At 45.6% G+C, this 19,206-nt stretch overlaps 1 protein-coding gene across 1 annotated transcript in view; it reads right to left on the bottom strand.

Annotated features, from left to right (window-relative positions):
* Nucleotides 1-2,025, bottom strand: part of TP63 (tumor protein p63) — a 100,310-nt gene extending 98,285 nt beyond the window's left edge. The window contains exon 1 of the mRNA XM_008493322.2: nucleotides 1,878-2,025. Within this exon, the coding sequence (XP_008491544.1) occupies nucleotides 1,878-1,939 (62 nt within the window). The 5' untranslated portion in view covers nucleotides 1,940-2,025. The remainder of the gene's footprint in view (nucleotides 1-1,877) is intronic.
* Nucleotides 2,026-19,206: the final 17,181 nt, after the last annotated feature.

Consider the following 19,206-nt stretch of genomic DNA (forward strand, 5'->3'; position numbering starts at 1 on the left):
GCTGAGACGTGTTATTCCTCTCAGCTACTTCTTGATCAGGTTTTATGACTGAGGGGTGTCACAAACTTTAGCTGTCCCAAGCTGTCCTGAGGCTTCCCACACCACAATAATCACTTAAAAAAATCATGACACTGATAAAGGTGTGAGGTGAGGAGCATCATTTCCAGTGCCAGGGCTGACTTGCCAGAAGATGCAAATTTGAAGTGGAGAAAGGCCTATTTAAGAAGTTGTAGAGAAGACAGCCAAGGGAAGTTTTTTTTTTCTTCATTTCCAGCTCCAGCTGGGTTGTTTTGTTTTTTTTTTGCCTGAGCCACAGTGCCAATTGTATGAACCTGTTTTTTGACATAGGATGGGATGTTCACAGGGGCTGGAAAGCTGCCCCAGAGCTCAGGTACACTTCCAGGTGCATCTTTACATTTTCTAAATATTTTTCTTATGTTTTATATTTTCTGTTTAGTAATATTTTCCTGGCTGAGGCTTCCAGCTCTTGGAAGTTCTTTGTCCACTAAAGCTCCCACGACTACCAGCCTGAATCCACCTTTCCAGATGGGCACTGCTCTCATTTTGCTCTTCTCAGTGAGACAGCAGAACCCAGCGGTGTCAGTGGTGCTGGGTGGGTCTGGGGGGATCAGAGGGTGGCCAGCTCCTCAGCTCATGTTGTGGAAGGTCTCGCCAGGGAAACCAATACCCCCGGCTTCGTTCCACATTCCTCTGCCACAGCAGCGCGGCCAAGGACCGAGCGCTATTTCCCAGCTCCCCTCCTCTCCTTCCCCTCCGCTGGCCCCAAACGTGGCCCCTCCTCGCTGCCAGGTCTCCAACCCTCGTCCCCAGGACCTTCACAAAGCACTGGCACCAAGCAGCCAGCAGATTCAGGGGAGATAGCCCCCTCCCATAAACATGGCAACAAATTATGGTAGTGGGGAAAAAACAACAAGGAGAGATCTCAAAGCTGCCTGTAGTGCTGTGGGCTGGGTGATGGTCAGCAAACAGCCATGCACCACAAGCAGCCTTCCCCAGCACCCTGCAGAGGGTGCAGAGTTAATAGTTAACCCTTCTGGGGATCAATCGCTTTGGTGAGAGACCAGCCAGGACTTTTTCAAAACACTGACAGAAACGAGCCTTAAAGTAGCTCAACAAGTGACTGTGCTTAGAGGAGTTCACCTCTCCAAACTTTATGACTGGAAAAATACCATGTACATGTCATTTACATGCTTAAATATAGTATCTTCTATTGGGAGAAACAAACAAACTGACAATGTGATACTGTGATACCTCTTGCTGACACTCTCTTATCTGATGGAAAGTTAGAAAACTCAGCATAACAACAAAGCTAAAATAAGACTGTCAGTCTCTGATGCTGGCTGTTAAATAGAATAAAAAAAATATTCTTGGAAAAGCACTCTTTCTTAGAAGGAAGTTTATTTTCTCTCTGGATCTTTTAAATTATTTATTTGTCCTTTAAATTCTAAAATCTTAATAGTTAAGCTCATATTCTTTTCGGGAGCTTTTTCATTTAAAGGAGCAAATAAACACACTATAGAAAGCCAAAGCACTTCCCACACTACCCAAAGCAGAGTAACCTTCTGCTCCAAAACACAGGGAAAAGATACTATCAGTTTTCATGTTATTTGTCATATTTTGTTTTTCTCCAGTGCCAAAGAGGAAAAGGGAGATATCTTAAACGGATGCCTATAATTAAACAGTAACCTGTTAGGAAGCCAAAAATAATAATAAGCTTCACTGAGCATGAAGAGAGCGGCACATTTTTTCCGCGTGCAGCCCAGCTGCCACCGGACGATAGCAGGAAAGTTAACAATTACACATGACACTCAGATCAAACCTGCGATAGCAGAGACTTGCGTCACGCTCAGACTCACCGCTGGATGCAGGGATCGGGGTAGTACTGCAAGGTGGTGAAAGGTGCTGCTTCAAAATTCATCTCCTTCGAGCCCCTCTATGGGTACAAACCAAAGCAAAATAAATAAATATATATTAGCCAGCCTGCTAACAGCAATAAGGTCAAGTGGTACATGAGGTACAACTTTAGAGATTTATTTTACACTTGTGAATGGGTGGGATCTCCCAGGGACTTGGCCAATGGGATTCATCAAGTGACCTGAGCATCACCACCAGTCCCTCCTCGCCAGCTGGGCATCTTTTACATGGATATTTTCCCCTCCTCTCGACATCCTTAATAAACTTTGGTGTACGTCGACCACACTTGTTGTTTGGAGCTCATCTGGGGCATCTCTGAACTTCTGATCTCGCCCGTCATTGGTTGCCTTCCAGCCTGACTTCACAGTTTAATTTTGGCAGCTCTTGCGATTTTGCACACTGCTGTGGCCACTGGTCATCTTCCTCTCCAGATGGTTGGAGTTTCCTCTGCTGGGTGCGTTGCCCTTGCCAAATTCTGTTGTACTTTAAAAGCTTTCCCTGTCAACCCTGTAGCTAATACCTGTGTAAAGCTGCCCAGGGAAATTTTCAGTCTCTCTCACATCACAGTTCAAGCAATCTGTTGTGGTCACAGTTTCAAAAGCTGAATGACAAAACATGGGGAAATTCCTCTATTAAAATTAACTCAACTTTTGTTCATCTGCTTCCCCTTCCTGCCTTCTCTCCCCAAGAAAATTATCAGACATAATTATTAATGTTTCCATCTGTATCTTTTGACCTTTTTTCAAAAAGAATCAAGATGATAAAGTCATCTTTCATTGTTTTAGTGTTCCTTAAATAATGCATATGTTTTTCACATGAAAACCAACAATAGTTTCAAATATCTTGAGGAGAAAAGTAAGAAAAAAAGAAAACAGGAATCATATTTTTCAAGCCACTAAAACCTAAAGAAACAAGAATAAAGTCCACCAAAACACTACCAAACATGAAAAACACATTTGATTTTCCTAAAGGAAAATAAAAGCCAGGAAGGAACTTCATTTCCCCCCCTCTCAATTTGTTGTTTGTGTTTTTTGTTTGCTTGCTTTTTTAAATTTGTTGTTGGGTTGGTTTTTGTTTTGTTTTGTTTTATTCACACATAAAATAATTCAGGAAAGCAACCTGGTTTGTTCCCCTGTTTTTCCTCCTTCATGGCTCATCCAAATAGTACAGGCTGTAAACCTATCCTGGTTCTGTGGTTTTGGAGAATGAATGAAATATGAATCAGGAGCTAAATTAAAATGGATTCCAGCAGGAAAAAAATAGCGTCCGTGTATCTGTGCACCAGTGAGATTGCATCTTCAAGTAGATGTATACATTTGTGCATAGGGAGAGGGGAAGGGGCTGCCCTTTAGGTCACCTACAGTGAATCCTTTGTGCTGATGTCAGCGCAAATACCAACTTCCCAAACAGAAGCCAGGAGCCCTTCAGACAGCAGCAATTGCCTCTTTATTTTCCCTCTCTGTGTTTTCCTTGTAGGAAATTTTGGTTTGAAGAATGTCATGTGGAAACATTTTCATTGCTGCCTGTGCCAGGGGAGCTATTTCAGACTTGACATTCTCCACCCACACTCATCCTGATAGTTCCTAACATCTGTGAATTGTGACTCCTGCAGGCTCACAGGGCTGATCCCTGGCCAAGTCCAAGAAGCTTTCGTTATGATGAGTGGCATTTGCCAACTAAGAGAGGATGGAAATGAAGAATGTATAGTATTAATAATTACTGAAGTTAAGACCCCCTTTGCTGCTGGACACTGCTTCCCCTGCCTGGCCTGTGGAGGAGCAGTAATATGAAATGACTTCCTCCTCTTATGCTGAGTCCCGGAGTAAACACCAAACATCACAGCCTGCATCAGTGAGGAAGAGAAGTGGAAATGTACAAACCAGGCTCTGCTGGGGAGGGAAGAGGGGATATCACACCAGGGCTTATGTGTACATGATGCAGCCCATGGCTTCTGCTGAGGTCAGGCTGTACTTAGCCTTGAGTGGCCACCTCTCCTGAGGGAGCAAATACCTCCAGGGAGTGGAAGAGGAGGGCCAGGGCGAACCTGTGATCCACACTGATAGCCTGGATCTGATCTAGGCTTTCAATATCCAGACTTAACTAAGGACACATGGCAGGCAAGTCTTCTTCCTGAACAATCTATTTGAGCAAGAGATTGAGATCATGCTCTCACACTCCAGTCAGCATCTGTGGGTATGAGTACAGACAACCAGCCTGGCTGGGGAGGTGCACACAGGCACCAGGCTGGGCTGTGTGTACTCTGCTGAGACCTCCTCTGCTTGCTTCTAGGGACAAACCAGAAGCTCACCGTGTTTCTTCTACAATGCCTGTGGTGGGACAAGCTGTTACCTGTGCAGGACTGGCTTTTCCCAAGAGTGGGCATGAGTTTGTCTTTCCTGCTAGATTCAGTTTAAAAGGCATAAACCTCATGCAAAAGAAATGCTGTGTGAAAACGGCTGTTCTCATGAAATCCTCTGCTACTTACTTCTCCAAGGGAGCTGGAGTAGAGTCTTTCCCAGCATGGCCTGAGTGCCAGGGACAACACATCAGGAGTGGGGCAAGGCCAGACAATTCCCACTGGGAGACTCAGAGCCGCTCTTCTGGTTTTGGCCAGTCTCCTTACTTGGCACATGTCCAGATAAGGCTGTGTGGCCAGATCACACACCCCAAGGGCTTTGTGAAGTGCAACAGGCAGCTCCTGGAATTGATGCTGCAGGGCTGCCTCTTGCCCCCAAGGAAGAGTCTGACCCCCGGTTTAGCACTACCTTAACTCTGCACAGCCGAGTACCCCTTGGTACCTCAGACACATTAAGTACAAATCTGCTACAGCCCAAATTACTGAGCCTGTGATTCCTGCTTTTAGTGATGAATGTGTCTAGCAGCACCACAGTCAAGAAGAGGCAGTTAGTCTCCAGCTTGCAATTCACACCAAAAGAATAACTTCTCCTGAAAAGCCATAATTAATTAAAAAAGAAGCACCACATAATTGTAATGAGTAGTAGTAGCTTGGAGGAGGCTCTCTTCTCACTCACAAGACATTGATGGGAGTATGTGTCTAGCAAGGATATTTCCATAAAAACTTCAAAAGGGTCCATCAGCTGCCCAAGGTCCTTACCAGCCTGCATGCCTGGGGCTGGGCAAATGCAAATGGCTCGGCTCATTTTGGAAGTGCACACAGCACCTGGATGCTTTTCCCAGAGAGCTGGACATTTTCAACTGCACACAGAGATCTGAATGTGTCTTGGAGGGTTCAGAAGGTCCATCCTTTCCTTTTTCATGCAGCTCCACAAATGGAACCATGGAAACCCACTGGTGACAGCACACAAAACACACCTGCAAACACCAGCAAGTTTCCTGATTTCTCTCCCCAGACCACAGCTTCCTTCCTCCCCTCTGCTCAGAGCCAACATCTAGCTGTGGGTTGATTCACCATGAATTTTGGTGGAGATACCTACCATTGCAGTCAGACTGCCTCAAACTCCTCTCAGCTGCAAGGCTCTCCTCCGCATAGCGCAGTCTGCAGTGGAAACACAAGCCACAGGGTGTGTGTGCCAGTACCCCATGCATAGCTGGGAGGTTCTCAAAGCTCAGTGGTATTTGGCCAGCCCCATTTTCACTGCCTTAAAAGAAAATCTACTGGGAGATAGAGCCCAAGACACTCAAGAGCTGAAGATTTCAGAGGGGCTACATGAGGACTGGCAAACTTCATCACAGCTGCCTGGGGGGACAGGCAAGGGGAACTTCTCACAGGAGCAGACCTCAAAGGTAGCCAGCTTGAAAGGAAAAGGGGCTTGTAATATCATCAGTGTTCACTATCCTTCCTAGAAAGTTTCCCTGCTGGTAGGGAGTGATGCTAATATAAGGGCAGGAGGCACGTGCCCTGCAGAAGCAGGGGGGAAGCTGGAGTGTCAGGGATCTGTCTGGCCAGTGGATTTACAGCCCAGCCTCCAGCACTTGCCACCAGCAGGCAGCACGGGGATATGTGGAGAAGCATTTGTGTAGGTGGGCAAGAATGCAGGCATTGCTCCACCACTGCTGCTTCCACGTCTGGGAGAGAAAAACAGCCAGAGAAACAGCTGTGGGCTACTCTCCCATTACCCCTCTGTATGCCCTTCCCATGGTTTTAAGCTATCACTGAAACAACCATGGGATTATATTTTAGCAAACATTTATATCCTCAGGAGGAGGCTACTGAGGATTTATAATGGTCCCTCCATCACCACCACCCAGACTCAGATCCTGGATGCCTGTGTGCTAGCCCTAGTCCTCAAAGAGAATTTCCGGATATCTCTGTGGCTCCAGTTCTGATCTATGGGTCTGAGGATCTCTGATCAGCTTGTAGCTACGGAAGACAGGGAAAGGGAGATGCCAACTTTGCTCCAAGCCACCTTTGCAACTGCTGGCTTCAGGATTTACCTGGAATCAGCCCCACCCTTTACAGCAGGGGGTGAAACATTTCATGTGCAGCTTGGGGTTTCTAGGGGAGTGGTTGTGGTCGTTTTGGGGTTTGTTTTTTTTTAGGTTTGTGATTTTTTTGTGTTTTTTGGGTTTTTACATTAAAATTAATTTCTTTTAAGAGAAAGAAGGCTGTGGGATATTTGGGGATTTTTGATGAAGTCAAAGAGAAGGAAAGAATTTCCTCCCACTAGCAATAAAATGTCTTCAGCTTGTCTGTCCAGGGAAACAGAAATAGACAATGTCAGTGTCCCTTTTTGAACACACTTTCCAATTTCAACTAAATATTACACATGGCTAAAGGTCTCAAAGCTATTTAAATTGTAGGAGTTTCATGAACAGAAGCAAGCAGGGGAAAGAAGACTTTTCAGCAACCCCAGTGAAGGAAAAGAGGCACCAGGAGTATGACCATCACAGACCTTGGAGTGCAAATTCTGCAGTGGTAGGAAGTGAGCTTCCAGAACAATTCACATACTGCCTCCAGCCAACAGGCATCTCTGATTCCACTGCTCCAGACATGGAATATTTCTGGCTTTGGAGTTTATACAAGGCCTTACACCCTCAACCCCTCATACTGAGAGACAAGGGACAGAAAGAATAGCAAACTTAAATTAATAAATAAAAATCCGTTCTACACACATTTCCCCCATTAACCCAGCACCTTTTGTCCCTAGTATAAACATAAACCAGTAAAAAACACAAACCAGTAAAAAAGGGTACTCAAGCTCCAGTCCCTCCATGCTGGCAATGCTCTACATGGGGAGCCTGGAGCTGCTGGCGGGGACACGAGGGGTCAGTGAGCCCAGGCAGTTGCTCCAGGACACCTCTGTGTGGATGCAGCTGCAATGTCTGAGGTTCAGGAGACACTTGGGCAAGTCTGGGCCCAGGACAACTTATTAAGTGAGCAGTCCAGCACAGCCCTGGACACATCCAGCTGACAAAGGTGTCTTAAGGTACCATCCCCTACATCCTTCTCTTCCAACTATATTAGAACATAACTGTGCTAACAACCATGAAATTTTAAACACACCAGCTTCAAGCTGCTGTCTGCATGTGATACCACCCACCTGAAGCTCTGCACTATCTTTATGTTGGCCATCAACTGTTAGTTACTTAGAGCTAGAATGAAACAAAGGAGGTGGCACTGTTCCAATTCTGCTCAACAGGGCAATGAGAACTGTCAGAGCTGCCTGGCTGCCTTTGGTGTCCTCTGTCTCATACGTAGTGTTGGAGCATCATCCACTCACAGTAATGTGCAGAAGAGGAACCAGGTCAGAGACCAACACCCCAGACTGGAATTTTGCTCCATCTCCCTGGTACAGCACAGAAAATTAAACCCCAAGTGAAGAAAGTAAGACACAGAGAGCAGTGACTACAGTGATACACCAGGAACAAGGCCCATGGGAGTCTCCCCTCCCACAGTTCCAAGACACAGCCTGCCTTGTCCCCAAGAGCTGGCAGGACACCATGCAACTCCCACGGGAAACTCCTGCTACCCAAGGCAGGGAGGGAGAGACAGACCTGCCGGGCAGAGGGAATTTCCCTCCCTGACGTCAGTGCAGCTGTGCCATCATCTCCGGGCGTTCCTGAGACACAGCGGGGCCATGGCTGGGGATAAAGCTGGGCTGGAGATCGGAGCGCCTTGGGACAGGTGGCAACACCCTGCCATGGGGTCTGGGTTGCATATCAAAAGGGTGGCAGGAGCTGTGTAGGTGGAAGGCTTGGCCTCCCTGTACAGCTGCCATGTGAGGTGTCTGGAATTCCAGTGAGAATCGTGCCACAAATACACACGATGTCATCACACCCTGCGGGGTCAAACCCAGGTTGGGGACAGAAACCCTGTGACAGCATCCTTATTGTCCCCGCTCTGCTGTGCTGTAGGGTGGGAGGCAGAGGAGGTCAGGACCAGGTTCTCCCTGCAGCTTCCCTTTAGTTTTCTAGCACATAGCCTCACTCCAGACCCATCCCAGAGTTTCATCATGCTTTGCTCCCATCCCCCAGGCTTTCACATCAGAAGCCACAGAGGTTGGTGCACAGGCACCAAAAATATCTGATTCTGAAATGCTGGTTTCAGCCAGCACTAAACCAGAAGCAAATGAAAGAGGTTTGCTCTATTCAAAGCAAAGTAAAAGCTCTAGGTAGGTTGACTGTATGGAGAGATTCACTCAGAGAAAAAGTCACTTGCAAGGATGTCCACCATGATGGAGGAAACAGAAGTGCAGTAGATTGCATATTGCTACATCACTCATCTTTCACTCCAGCTTCTCCTTGTTACTGGTACCATTCTGCACTGTTTCCCATCTTTTGGATACCCCACACAAGCAGAAGCTTCGCTGTCCTTCTGGCAGCTCCAGAAAATAAACATTCCATGCAAAAGCATCGGTCTCAGAAGAATTTTTCATTTTCAAACAGGATACACCAAAAAGTCACTGTTTGACTGGCAGGGCTCTAGTTCCCAGCGTTAAGGTTATGTCTCTCTTGCAATCCAAAGTGCAAGCACAGCTCCTGCAGGCATACCCAAACTAATGGGATTAAAGCCAGTTCAAGAACCAGTAGCAATTAAAAGAAAAATCCCTGAAGCATTAACCACTAGCGATGGAAGCCTTGGTTGCAAACCTGCACATCCTCTGCTGAAGCCTGCACTTCCACACCTCCCCAGCCAGCAGTACCCAGCTCACCCAGATTACTATTACCCTGGGTGTGTTCACACAGGTAATAATTGCCCTGCTGACTATTGCAGAGATACAGCCTGAGAACATCTACATTTAGGGGCACGAGGGTTCTTTTCCAGGCTTACAGCTTGAAAAACAGCAAGGACAGGACATGCTCAGCTCTGCCTGTCAGTTCATCCTCCTCAGGATGGAGCATTAAATCCATTTAATCAGTGACAGTAAAGTATGTGGGCATAAATTAAGGGTTTGGTGCCACTTAAATAACATGTGAAAGTTAATAAAACTGTTTTTCCCCTCTTAGAGCAAAGCTGAAGAGCCAGTGTTTCATGTCTTTATGGAGCAGATAATGACATAAGGAGAGTCTCTAGCATTACCCCCATCCTTGCACTTTGATGTTAATAGCACATGTATGCATCCTTGAAAAGCAACAAAACCTCATACACGGTACGATCAAACTTTGCACCTCACTTTTTCCAAAGTGAAACAATTCCTGTTGCCAGCACGTCACACATCGCACCCTGCGCATTGCAGGCAGAAGATCAGCTCTGTCCCAAGCTCTCAACTTTGCTTCCAGCTCTCCAGACCGAGGTCATTTCCCTGTCACCACCAGACGGCAGAAGCCACCATTGCTCCTCACTGGGAAGCCACCTGCCAGCAGCAACACCACCTAAGCGAGAGGTACCCAACACAGAGGCCACCTTGCATTTGCTAGCAACCCAGTCCCTTCTTCTGGGGGGATCAAACTTCCCCTGGCAGCAGTGGTGCCGCACACGGTGGGCAGGAGGCTGACAACCAGCACTTCATTTCCACGGATCAACCTCTCAGTTCCCTCACCGCCTAACTCGTCTGGAGGCAGCGCGCATCTGCCGCCGGGATGAGTGAGTTACTGCGAGTGCGCGTAACAGTGCCATCTGGTGATGCCTGCCACGGGCTCATGGGCCACCCAAACCTCCCAGTACCCGTGTGACCAGCTCCGAGGTGGTCAGTGGACACCTCTCTGCAAAGCATTGCTGCTGCTGTCACCTCATGGGCTGGCAGATCACTTAACCTGGGAACAGTCCTGGAAGCGTAAGTTTTAATGAAGAGGAGCTTCCCTTTCCCCATACTAACACCATCCTTCAAAAGGCTGAGTGAGCCAAATCCACCTTTCACTGTGTCTCTGCAGTCCCCTGACTTTCCATATCCTTTTCCAGGGGCTGTCCAGATTCACTTTGAGACCATGGCCTCTGTGGGTGTGAAAGCAGAAGTCAGCTCTCTTTTGTACTAACCCTGGAGAACAAGAGTGTTTTAGCCCTTAGGTCCATATGGAGACTAACACAAAGTTGGGAAGCATTCCTTTTAAAAAAAGTTTTTTTAGGGTTGTTTTTTAGTTTTTTTTTTTAGTTTGGTTTTTTTTAGGTTTTTGTTTGTTTGTTTGTTGTTTTTTACATTCTTTAAGTCACCCTTCTTATGGGTTAGGCTCCAAAGCATCGAACAAGTTGCTCAAACAGCATCAGTTCAGAAACCTTAAAGCTGACTGGCTCCTGCTCAAGGATTCCCAGGCAGCATCCACAGCCTGCGTTAACCACGCCAAAAGTAGCAGCTTTTGCAAGTCCCATGTAGCCCACCTGCCATACATGCAGCTCCTGAACTCAGATCTGCTGCACCTTAAGACAACACCAGTGAAAGGGACAACCCAAATGCATGGAATACTGTAACATGTTGGCCACTGAGCAGTTAAGGGCTGCCTGCATCCCAATAATCCACAACAAACATCACATAATTGGTGTTCCCCTCACACTCATGACCACCAAAGTCCTCCTGGAACAGGTCCTGGAATAGCAGAAGTGTCCCAAACCTGATCTTAGCTTTGTGTCACTTAACACAGCTCTTTCCAGACTGCTGGAAGGAGGGGGCATCTCTCAAATCTCTCAGGCTACTGTAGTCCTGAAAAGGGCATTGCTGATCTACTAATGGGTATCTCCGCATCCCAAGTAGCTACAGGTGACTATTTTCAGTAAGTCACCTCAGAAAATGGGGAAGGTATTTTTCTCTTGGGCCTTCTCAGTCTCCTGAAATGGTCCAGAACTGAACTTTTTCTCCCTGTAGGACAGCTGATACCTCATCCCTTTTGGCAGGTTGTATTACAGATCTCCCTCTGTGCTAAATAAGAGTAGAAAATAATAAGCCAATTCATAAAACCCTCTTCTACATTCTGCAAAGCTCACAGCAACACCTCTCCATGTTTCTTTGCCTGATGATATCTCTTAACCCTGTCTCTTGTCTCCCAAAAATTGAGGAGCTTATTCAATTGCTTCCAGTTCTCATGTCATGAGGTCTCTAACGATCCATAGTTGAAAGTAGCATTAAAGATGGATTGGGTATTACTGACAACACCATTTAAATCAGCTTTATAAATGTGTTCCTGTCTAAAAGCATCTAATTAATGCCTTTTTCCAAATACTTTATCCTAAAGCATTAGCAATCAGTTACTAGGCAGACAGGCTTTAAGAAAGTCTCTTCTAAAACAGATTGCAACATGCAGATTCTGTGTTGTTAAAACAATTCACATGCCTTTTTCACACATGATTTCAAGTTATTAAGGTAAGCAAGACCACACAATATAGATTAATACGTAGCAATCAAAAATTTCCACACAATCCTTTAATATAGAACTATGTCCCTATATAATAAGTGATGCAACAGACTTTCCCTGAAATTCCTGCAATTGAAACTTAAGCCCAGCAAAGAAAGAATTAGAATACTTGGTTGCCAGTGAATCACTGGCTGCATTGGGTTATTTTACTGTGCATTAGACTTTAATTATAACTAAGCCCTAACCATCTGTTCTACTCCCTAATTATAGATGCAACAAATATTTCACAATTCCAACCATTAAAGAGATCTGAGAGCTCAGTCTATGGTGTGCGGGGTTGGCTCCATCAGGGGCCCTTGCACTCTTGTTAAAAGTTGTGAGAAAGAGGAAAGAATAAACATGAGGACTGCTGTTGTTATTGATCCCAGGAGGACTTTGCTACATCAGCTTTCACACATCTTGGATGGACTGCAAACTTCCCTCTAATGGAGTGCAGAGGGCCACACAAGCACTACCTGCTGCTGGCCTCTAACCCAGATGTTGATGGTACCGTAAGAGCTTGAGAGAGGGATGAGCAATTCAGATCACCTGCGAAAAATCTCATAACCTGAAGCATCAGCCGTTGCAGGATTTGGCAAGGACTCCAGCAGATGAACTCTGGGGTTTTTTCCTATGGAGGTTACAGGTGCTTCCACCCCTATCTCTCCCTCTGGCTCCTCTGGCTGTGGTTGTCATCACACCCATCAGGATGAGTCCCTGTGAGCGCTTCATCTGTGTCACACTTCATGGACCAGTGTCTCTTCAACACAAAGATGGGACTGACTTTAGACATCATATTGTGAACAGCAGCACCTGAAGACAAAGGCTCCATCCTGACTTCATGCCTGTTATTGCCAGGGCAACAATCATCTCAGCAGGATGGCCAGGCAGAGAGAAGGGTTGGATGCAGGTCAGCACCATGTAGCACAGCTTGCATAGCACAAGCACTGTCACCAACTCCCCCTGCAGAGCCAGGCCTGGCTGCCCTTGCCCATAGGTTGGCAGATAGCCCAGGAGGAGAACCTTGCTGTAGACCCTGGATCCCCTCAATCACCTTCCCAACAGCTCTGCTCACTGGAGTAAGACACAGCTACAGCTGCCCCACTGTGCCACCACCTCCTTCCTCCACAGCCCACAGCACTGCCCAGACCAGAGCTTCAGGCACACTTATAGCTATAGGGTGTCTTTGGTCCTACACAAACCACCTGGACAACTGCCCAGTATTTTGTAATTACACATGCCACCACTAACCTAGGCAATCCCTTGACCAATAATAAAAAGTCAGATGTCCAGTGAGCTCCAGAGTGATTATTCATCACAAAAAGTTTTTGTTTCACTGTGGCTCTGTGCAACTGCATTTGTACCCAGATGAAGAAGAAAAGGCACCTCCTTTCCAGGTACATGCCATGGGCTACTCTTTGTTTGTGTGCCTGGGGAGAACATGAAGAAAGTGTGCAGAAGAAAAAAACATTAAATTCACAGCACTGAAGTTTAAATGCTAATATTTGTTAACATACCAGGAAAAATAGAGCTTTGTAGATAAAAGAGAAAGCTAAGAAAGGATAAAGTAATGCAGGAAGAGCATAGTGTTTTCATAGGGAGGTTTCACATATTTAAAATTATTTTATCTTCTGCATCCATAGTAAGTTTTCAGATGTAACCCAGTGGTTTCTCCAATCATGTGTGGTGCATTTAAGACCCTCTTTACATTTCAGTCCATTTAGGTTTATTCCCAGACCTTCACTCTGAATGTAATGATAAAATTAATTAAAAGGAAAAAAAATTAAAAAAACAACCAACACTTTTCAGCTGTGCTTTGACAAAGACCCCAAACCACTGTGTTTCTTGTGGTTTTCTTCCAAAATCATTACAACAGGGTTGAGTGGAATCACGAGGCAGGCTTGCTGAGTGGTTTGGTTCTGAGATTATATAAGAGTCCAGAGTCAAAGTATTCATCTCTGGCATCAGGGCAGTGTTTCTGTGGGTACTCATAACCATGTGCTTGTATGTCCTAGCCTCTGGGTGGTTATATATCACACAAGGAGACACCGTGCTTGGAATGAAGTGGCTCTCCATGGTTCTCTTGATCTTAGTCTCAAAGCTAAAGCCAGAAGGTCCTGCTCTGTTATTCTAGTTCAACTTTAACTCTTAAGGAAAGCAACAGCCGAATTGTATCAGTTGCTTCCATCTCAAGGAAGCAGCAGACCAGAGGCTAGTCCTAAAGCTTTCCAGAGCCATATATGGAGTTCCCTCTGCTCTGGCAAGACAGTTATCTCTGAAAAATTGCTGGAAACTAGTGACTTCCCTTTCTGCCACAAATACCTCTTTGATGTTGCATTCAGTAAGCATCTGAGAAGTGACCAGAGCCAGCTCCCACAATGGCTGCCCATTGATGAGTGCAGCCTGATGTTCAAAACCACAACAGAAGCAGAGGTTTAAATGTCACAAAAAGACAGAATCCACATCTGGTCTTAAACTCTGTCCTTATTCAAGCCACAACAGAATGCTCACTGTCTTAAGTAAGGTTTTTGCCACCGGGATATTATTTTTAGTTTAATTATCAGGCTACTGCTACATCTTTCCCCTTTTGGTACTTTCCCACTTTTCATGCCCTGGGGAGTACTGAGCAAGCAAGCAGCCTGGAGAACAGGTATGCAGAAATCCCTCTTAGCACAGGACTCAGCATGGTTAACAACTTTCCCTGGGCTAAGAGGCTCACACAGATACTGTGAGCAAACGCCTATGAGGAAGCCAGACTGGGGGATCTGCTTAAAGAGATTTAAATAGTACACTGTGGTATTTTTCAAGAGACAAGTTAAAAGGTAAGCAGCCTCTTCATTTAAATGACTCCCCCTGCTTACATGAAAAGTAGCAGGTTTTTATCTTCTTTCCTCACCAATTATCAGGTTTATTCAATATTTATCCCAATTCTGATCTCTCTTTTTGCCACCCAGAACCAGCCAGATCAATACTGTAAGTGCAAAAAAGGAGGAAAGCAGCACAGTGAGAGACTGCAGTGCAAATGGGAGCTGCTTGCTTTGAGGCAGCACCTCAGCTGTCAGTTTTTACTCACAGATGCAGCACAAATTCTGAATCAAAAGTCAGGATTTTCCCCACCCACCACTCTATATTCACTGAACATCGCCAAGCAATAAATTCAACATGTTGTGCTGGGAGATTAAGTTATGCTCCCTGCATGGCAAGGACAGCTGCACTGCACTCAGGATAGACTAACAATGTACATCTTTATTGATCTTGGCTGATCTCAACACTGCTGACCTCAAGATGTGTGATGCTAGATGAAGATGAAGATTAATGGTGAGGAATCTGGATGGGATCATCAGCTACAGGTTTCTGTAGACACATTTGGCATGTCTGTGGGATAAGCATGTTGAGTTGCTCTGCCCTTCTCTCCTGGGCAGACATAGTGAGCTCTGCCCTAACCAGATAACATTCAGCTCAGGACCAAAAGCTGTGCAGTTACTTGAGCTTGGCTGAAAGCCCAGGCCAATATACTCAACACCAACACAGCCACAAAGCTGAGACCAGTGCTGGCTTCTGTCCAGGCCAGACATGAAGGGGCTTACATCTGTCTACAAACCTGCATTGCCATCCTCTCCATCCAGTAAGGTCTGATCTTGCAAGGCTCTGTGCTCGTGGCGGGTGTGCCTCATCCCTTGTGATCACTCATCATCATCTCAGGTCAGACCATCCGCAAAATGTAGGAGAACCTCACATTCCACAGTGACCTCAAACTGTGCAAACCAGGTTGTGGAAGGCATTCAGCAGATTCAGGCTGTTCTTAAATGATGCAGCTGACCTCAAGCAAGTGGATTTGCAGGTGACTGGAGAGTAAAACACAAGTCATCCTGCCTGCAGGGGCAGAAAGCATCACAAATATGCAAGTTACAGTCACTTTATGGAAAAAGAAAGGGAGGAATATGTGGAGACCTGCTTTGAGATGAGTAACTGGATAAAGTCATCTGCCCTAGCCATGGTGCACCTGCTCTCAGGTTCTCTTGCTCCAGCCCTCAGCACCCTCACCTCGCTTTGCCTTCTGCCACATCAAGGTGAGCATGAAACACCTCTCCATGCCTGAGGCAGGTCAAGAATTCCCAGCAGTGCAGAAGCATGAGTAGGGAAAGGGGCAGAGCTGAGACAGGGAGCCAGGAAGGGTAAGAGAAAGGGCAGCCCTGTGGCTGCTCCTTTGGTGCCACATGGGAAGGATCAAAGGGAGCAACTACCCCTTTCTGAAAACATCCCCTGCCCAGCAGGAGCCATATGACCCAAGGTTTTCCCCCAGCAGGCAAACAACTGCTGCAGCCACCAGCATGGTTTACCAGGGCCCCAGTCACAATGAAATGGAGAAAAAATTCTTGCCAGAACTGCCTTGCCATTTTGGCAGCCAGCTAACATAGGCAACTGCCTGTGGTTAGAGAGAGCCCTAGAGGGAAGAACCTCATTAGGAGTTTCAGAAGAAACTCAGAGAGGGTTGGATCATCTGAAAGGCATAGAAGGAGATGCGTAAGAGTAGGAAAAAAAAAAGAATGACTGTCAGGGAATAGAAAAACAATCCTGAAGCAATGAAAGATAGAAAGGCATTATTATAGCAGAGGTTGCATCCTGCACAGACAGACCTCAGCGGAGAGGACAGACTGGAGTCCCAGAGTTAAGGCTGCAGAAACTCTTTAAAGAGTTGTTTCAGCACAAGTCTCCTCCAAAGCTAAATATGTGGACATAGAAAGTGGGACTGGCAGAAACTACATTCTCTGACAGTGCATTCCCTGTTTATATAACAGAACCAAAATTTGCACCATTCTGTAATAGCCATCTGAAAGAGTTTTTTGCTGTCATCTCAGAAAGACATTGGAATGCAAGAATGGCTCTCTAAAGATAGGGAGGGAAGGGGAAAAAAGGTAAAAAAAGTCAACCTACTGAGGTGGCAGGGAGGCATCCTGACAGGGACACACTTATCATTGTTCTGGGTTCTTCTTTTGGATTAATGGGTCAAGTAAGGGAGAACAAGTGCTCTTGTAGAAGTTCTAGTTCATAAGCTATATCAGTGACTTAAAACTGGTTATACATCATGATCTTGTATCAACCCATGACTTTCAGATTTCAACAGCCTTCACCCCAGAAAGCACATGGATGAAAAGCCTTGTAAATGTTACAGACTCATACCCATACATCCACACAATGTACACAAGTGTGCAGTGAGGGAGCAAAGAGAACCCATAAAATATGCAAAGCAAATCAGGTCCTGAGAAAAATCAGGGAGAAAGTTCTTCTCAGCTCTGTGCCAACTCACATTCTGGGAACCATGAAGCTCTTTGTATTGAACTTTGCAAATGAAAAAGATTCATCAAGAATAACCTAAGAAATGCAGGGATCAAACACCAAGTTTGCTTTCTAATGGAAATTATCTTCTAGATATTGAACATTGTGGGTTAAATGGTGGTGCCAATGAGGAATCACAGAGTGAGTCACACAAGACTACTCCACAGACATCAAAACTCAAAATATTAATCCATTGCTTGCAAATTAACATCATGTCAATAATGAGATGCTGACTTGTGTTTGCAAACGTTGGAGCCCTGAGGCTTTTATGGGAGTGAGGAACAGCCAAGGTATTGTGAATCTGTGCAGTGCAATAGTGCACACAGGGTCACTAGAAACACAATAAAAATAAAATCTCCTCCTGCCAGAAACAGGCAGCTAAACATTGTGGTGATACCATACCACCCTAGCAGAATAAAGTGAGGATAAGCCACTGAAAACTCACTTGTCTACACTGGAAAACTAATGGAGCTGGTACTGTGAAATGATGTAACCTACCCCTGAAGTGGCTCCCACTCAGACACTCTTGTTCCTGAGAAGAGGTAGCTTTAGCTCAGAGCAGTTCAAAGCCAACTCATCATTGCTGGGCAGAACATCTTCTGTTCTGTTACCTCATCACAGAACAATTCTGGTCTGGTCAACATCCTCTGGTAGACAAAGCCCTGGTACTTGGATAAATTCTGCTGTGCTTAAGCAAGATAATTATACCCAACATCATTAGCAACAAAACAATTAATTTCTAATTCCAAAGTGCTTATACAAGTAAGATGGAGATAAGAAAGAGAACAAACTCTTTGCAAAGGCAGCAGAGCACAGGGTGTCTGCATACGTCTCACTTAATTACCTATTCAAAAGGAATAAAGCATCTTTCATACTGTGACTCCAAAATTAATTAGTCTCAGTTCTCATTAAATAATGATCCAGTTGAGCTCTAAATTAGGCTGCCTTTGACAATCTGCTGCATTCTAGCTATTGAAGTTAATTAGCTCCTTTTCCCTGCATCTCTCCCAGGCAACAGCAGAGGAAGGGATGCTGGCAGTCTCCTGCAGCCCCAGCCTGGCCACCAAGCATGGAGCATGACCAGTATGCCCACAGGCTCTGGGAGCAACCAGCATGCAGGAAACCTCCTGGTGTTCAGGTCTTCTGTTGCAAGAACTAATGCCTCTGGGAGAGCCAAATTCTCAGCAGCAAGATTACATGCATTAGCCATTACATTTCAGCATGATCTGGTTTTTGTCTCTACTGTTCAGCCCCAGGTGTTCCACATACCCCTGCAAACTCCCATTCTGTGCCTGCCAAGGAGACTTAGCTTGGCTCAGCAACATTTCTATTCAGTCCAATTTGAAACATCAAATGAGCACATTACCCAGCTCCTGGGAACATTTGCACCTTTATTTCTCCAAGATAGTGACTGTGTCCCAACCAATGTCCTTCTTCATTCAGTAAATGCCTGCTCTACAAGCAATGAAAATGGACCTCCTGTCATCCTATCACTCATTCCTTTGGCAAGTACTGCAGCTCCAATCCCTACCAAACCTCTGTGTTCAAATCTGTGGAAACTTGTAGTGCTCCAACAAGTTAAAATAACCCTGGAGCTCTCTGCAATCCGAGAGCTCCCAAAGTACCCCCACATTAAGGAGATTATATAAAAATGTGAAATGCTCAAGTCACTTGAAATTGCCATGTGATCAGCAGAGAGTAAAGGAACATTACTGGACTGCTTTGAATGGTTCTGTAAAGCCTTGTAGCTTTGGATTCATGCAGCACTAGAAGATGTACATACCCCCTTAAGAGTTATCAGACAGAGATGGAAAGGGGCAAAGTATAACTGTAGTAGGGAGAGAGTTGCAGGCTCAGGTAATGTCCGCTTTCCAACCACATTCAGATGCTGCAGTCCTTCTTGAGATGCTTTGAGTGAATATAAAACATTCTGTGTAAAATGTATGTGGTGGTGCTAGTTAGAAATGTCAGAACAGGAGAGAAAATGTCAGTCACCAAAGAGAGACAGACATGCAAGAACTGAGCCAGGTTCTTAAGCACAAGTGAAAAGTGTTTTTACTTGCATCCCCACAGCACATGTACAGAAACCTCCCATGAGCTGTTACGGTGTTTGTATTCAGGGTCTGGGTCATGGCAACACTGGCTGAAGGCTGTGTTCTTATCTCTCATTAAAAGTTTCAGTAGAAGGTGGTA

Source organism: Calypte anna, chromosome 9 (assembly GCF_003957555.1).
Source record: "Calypte anna isolate BGI_N300 chromosome 9, bCalAnn1_v1.p, whole genome shotgun sequence".
Lineage (NCBI taxonomy): Eukaryota > Metazoa > Chordata > Aves > Apodiformes > Trochilidae > Calypte > Calypte anna.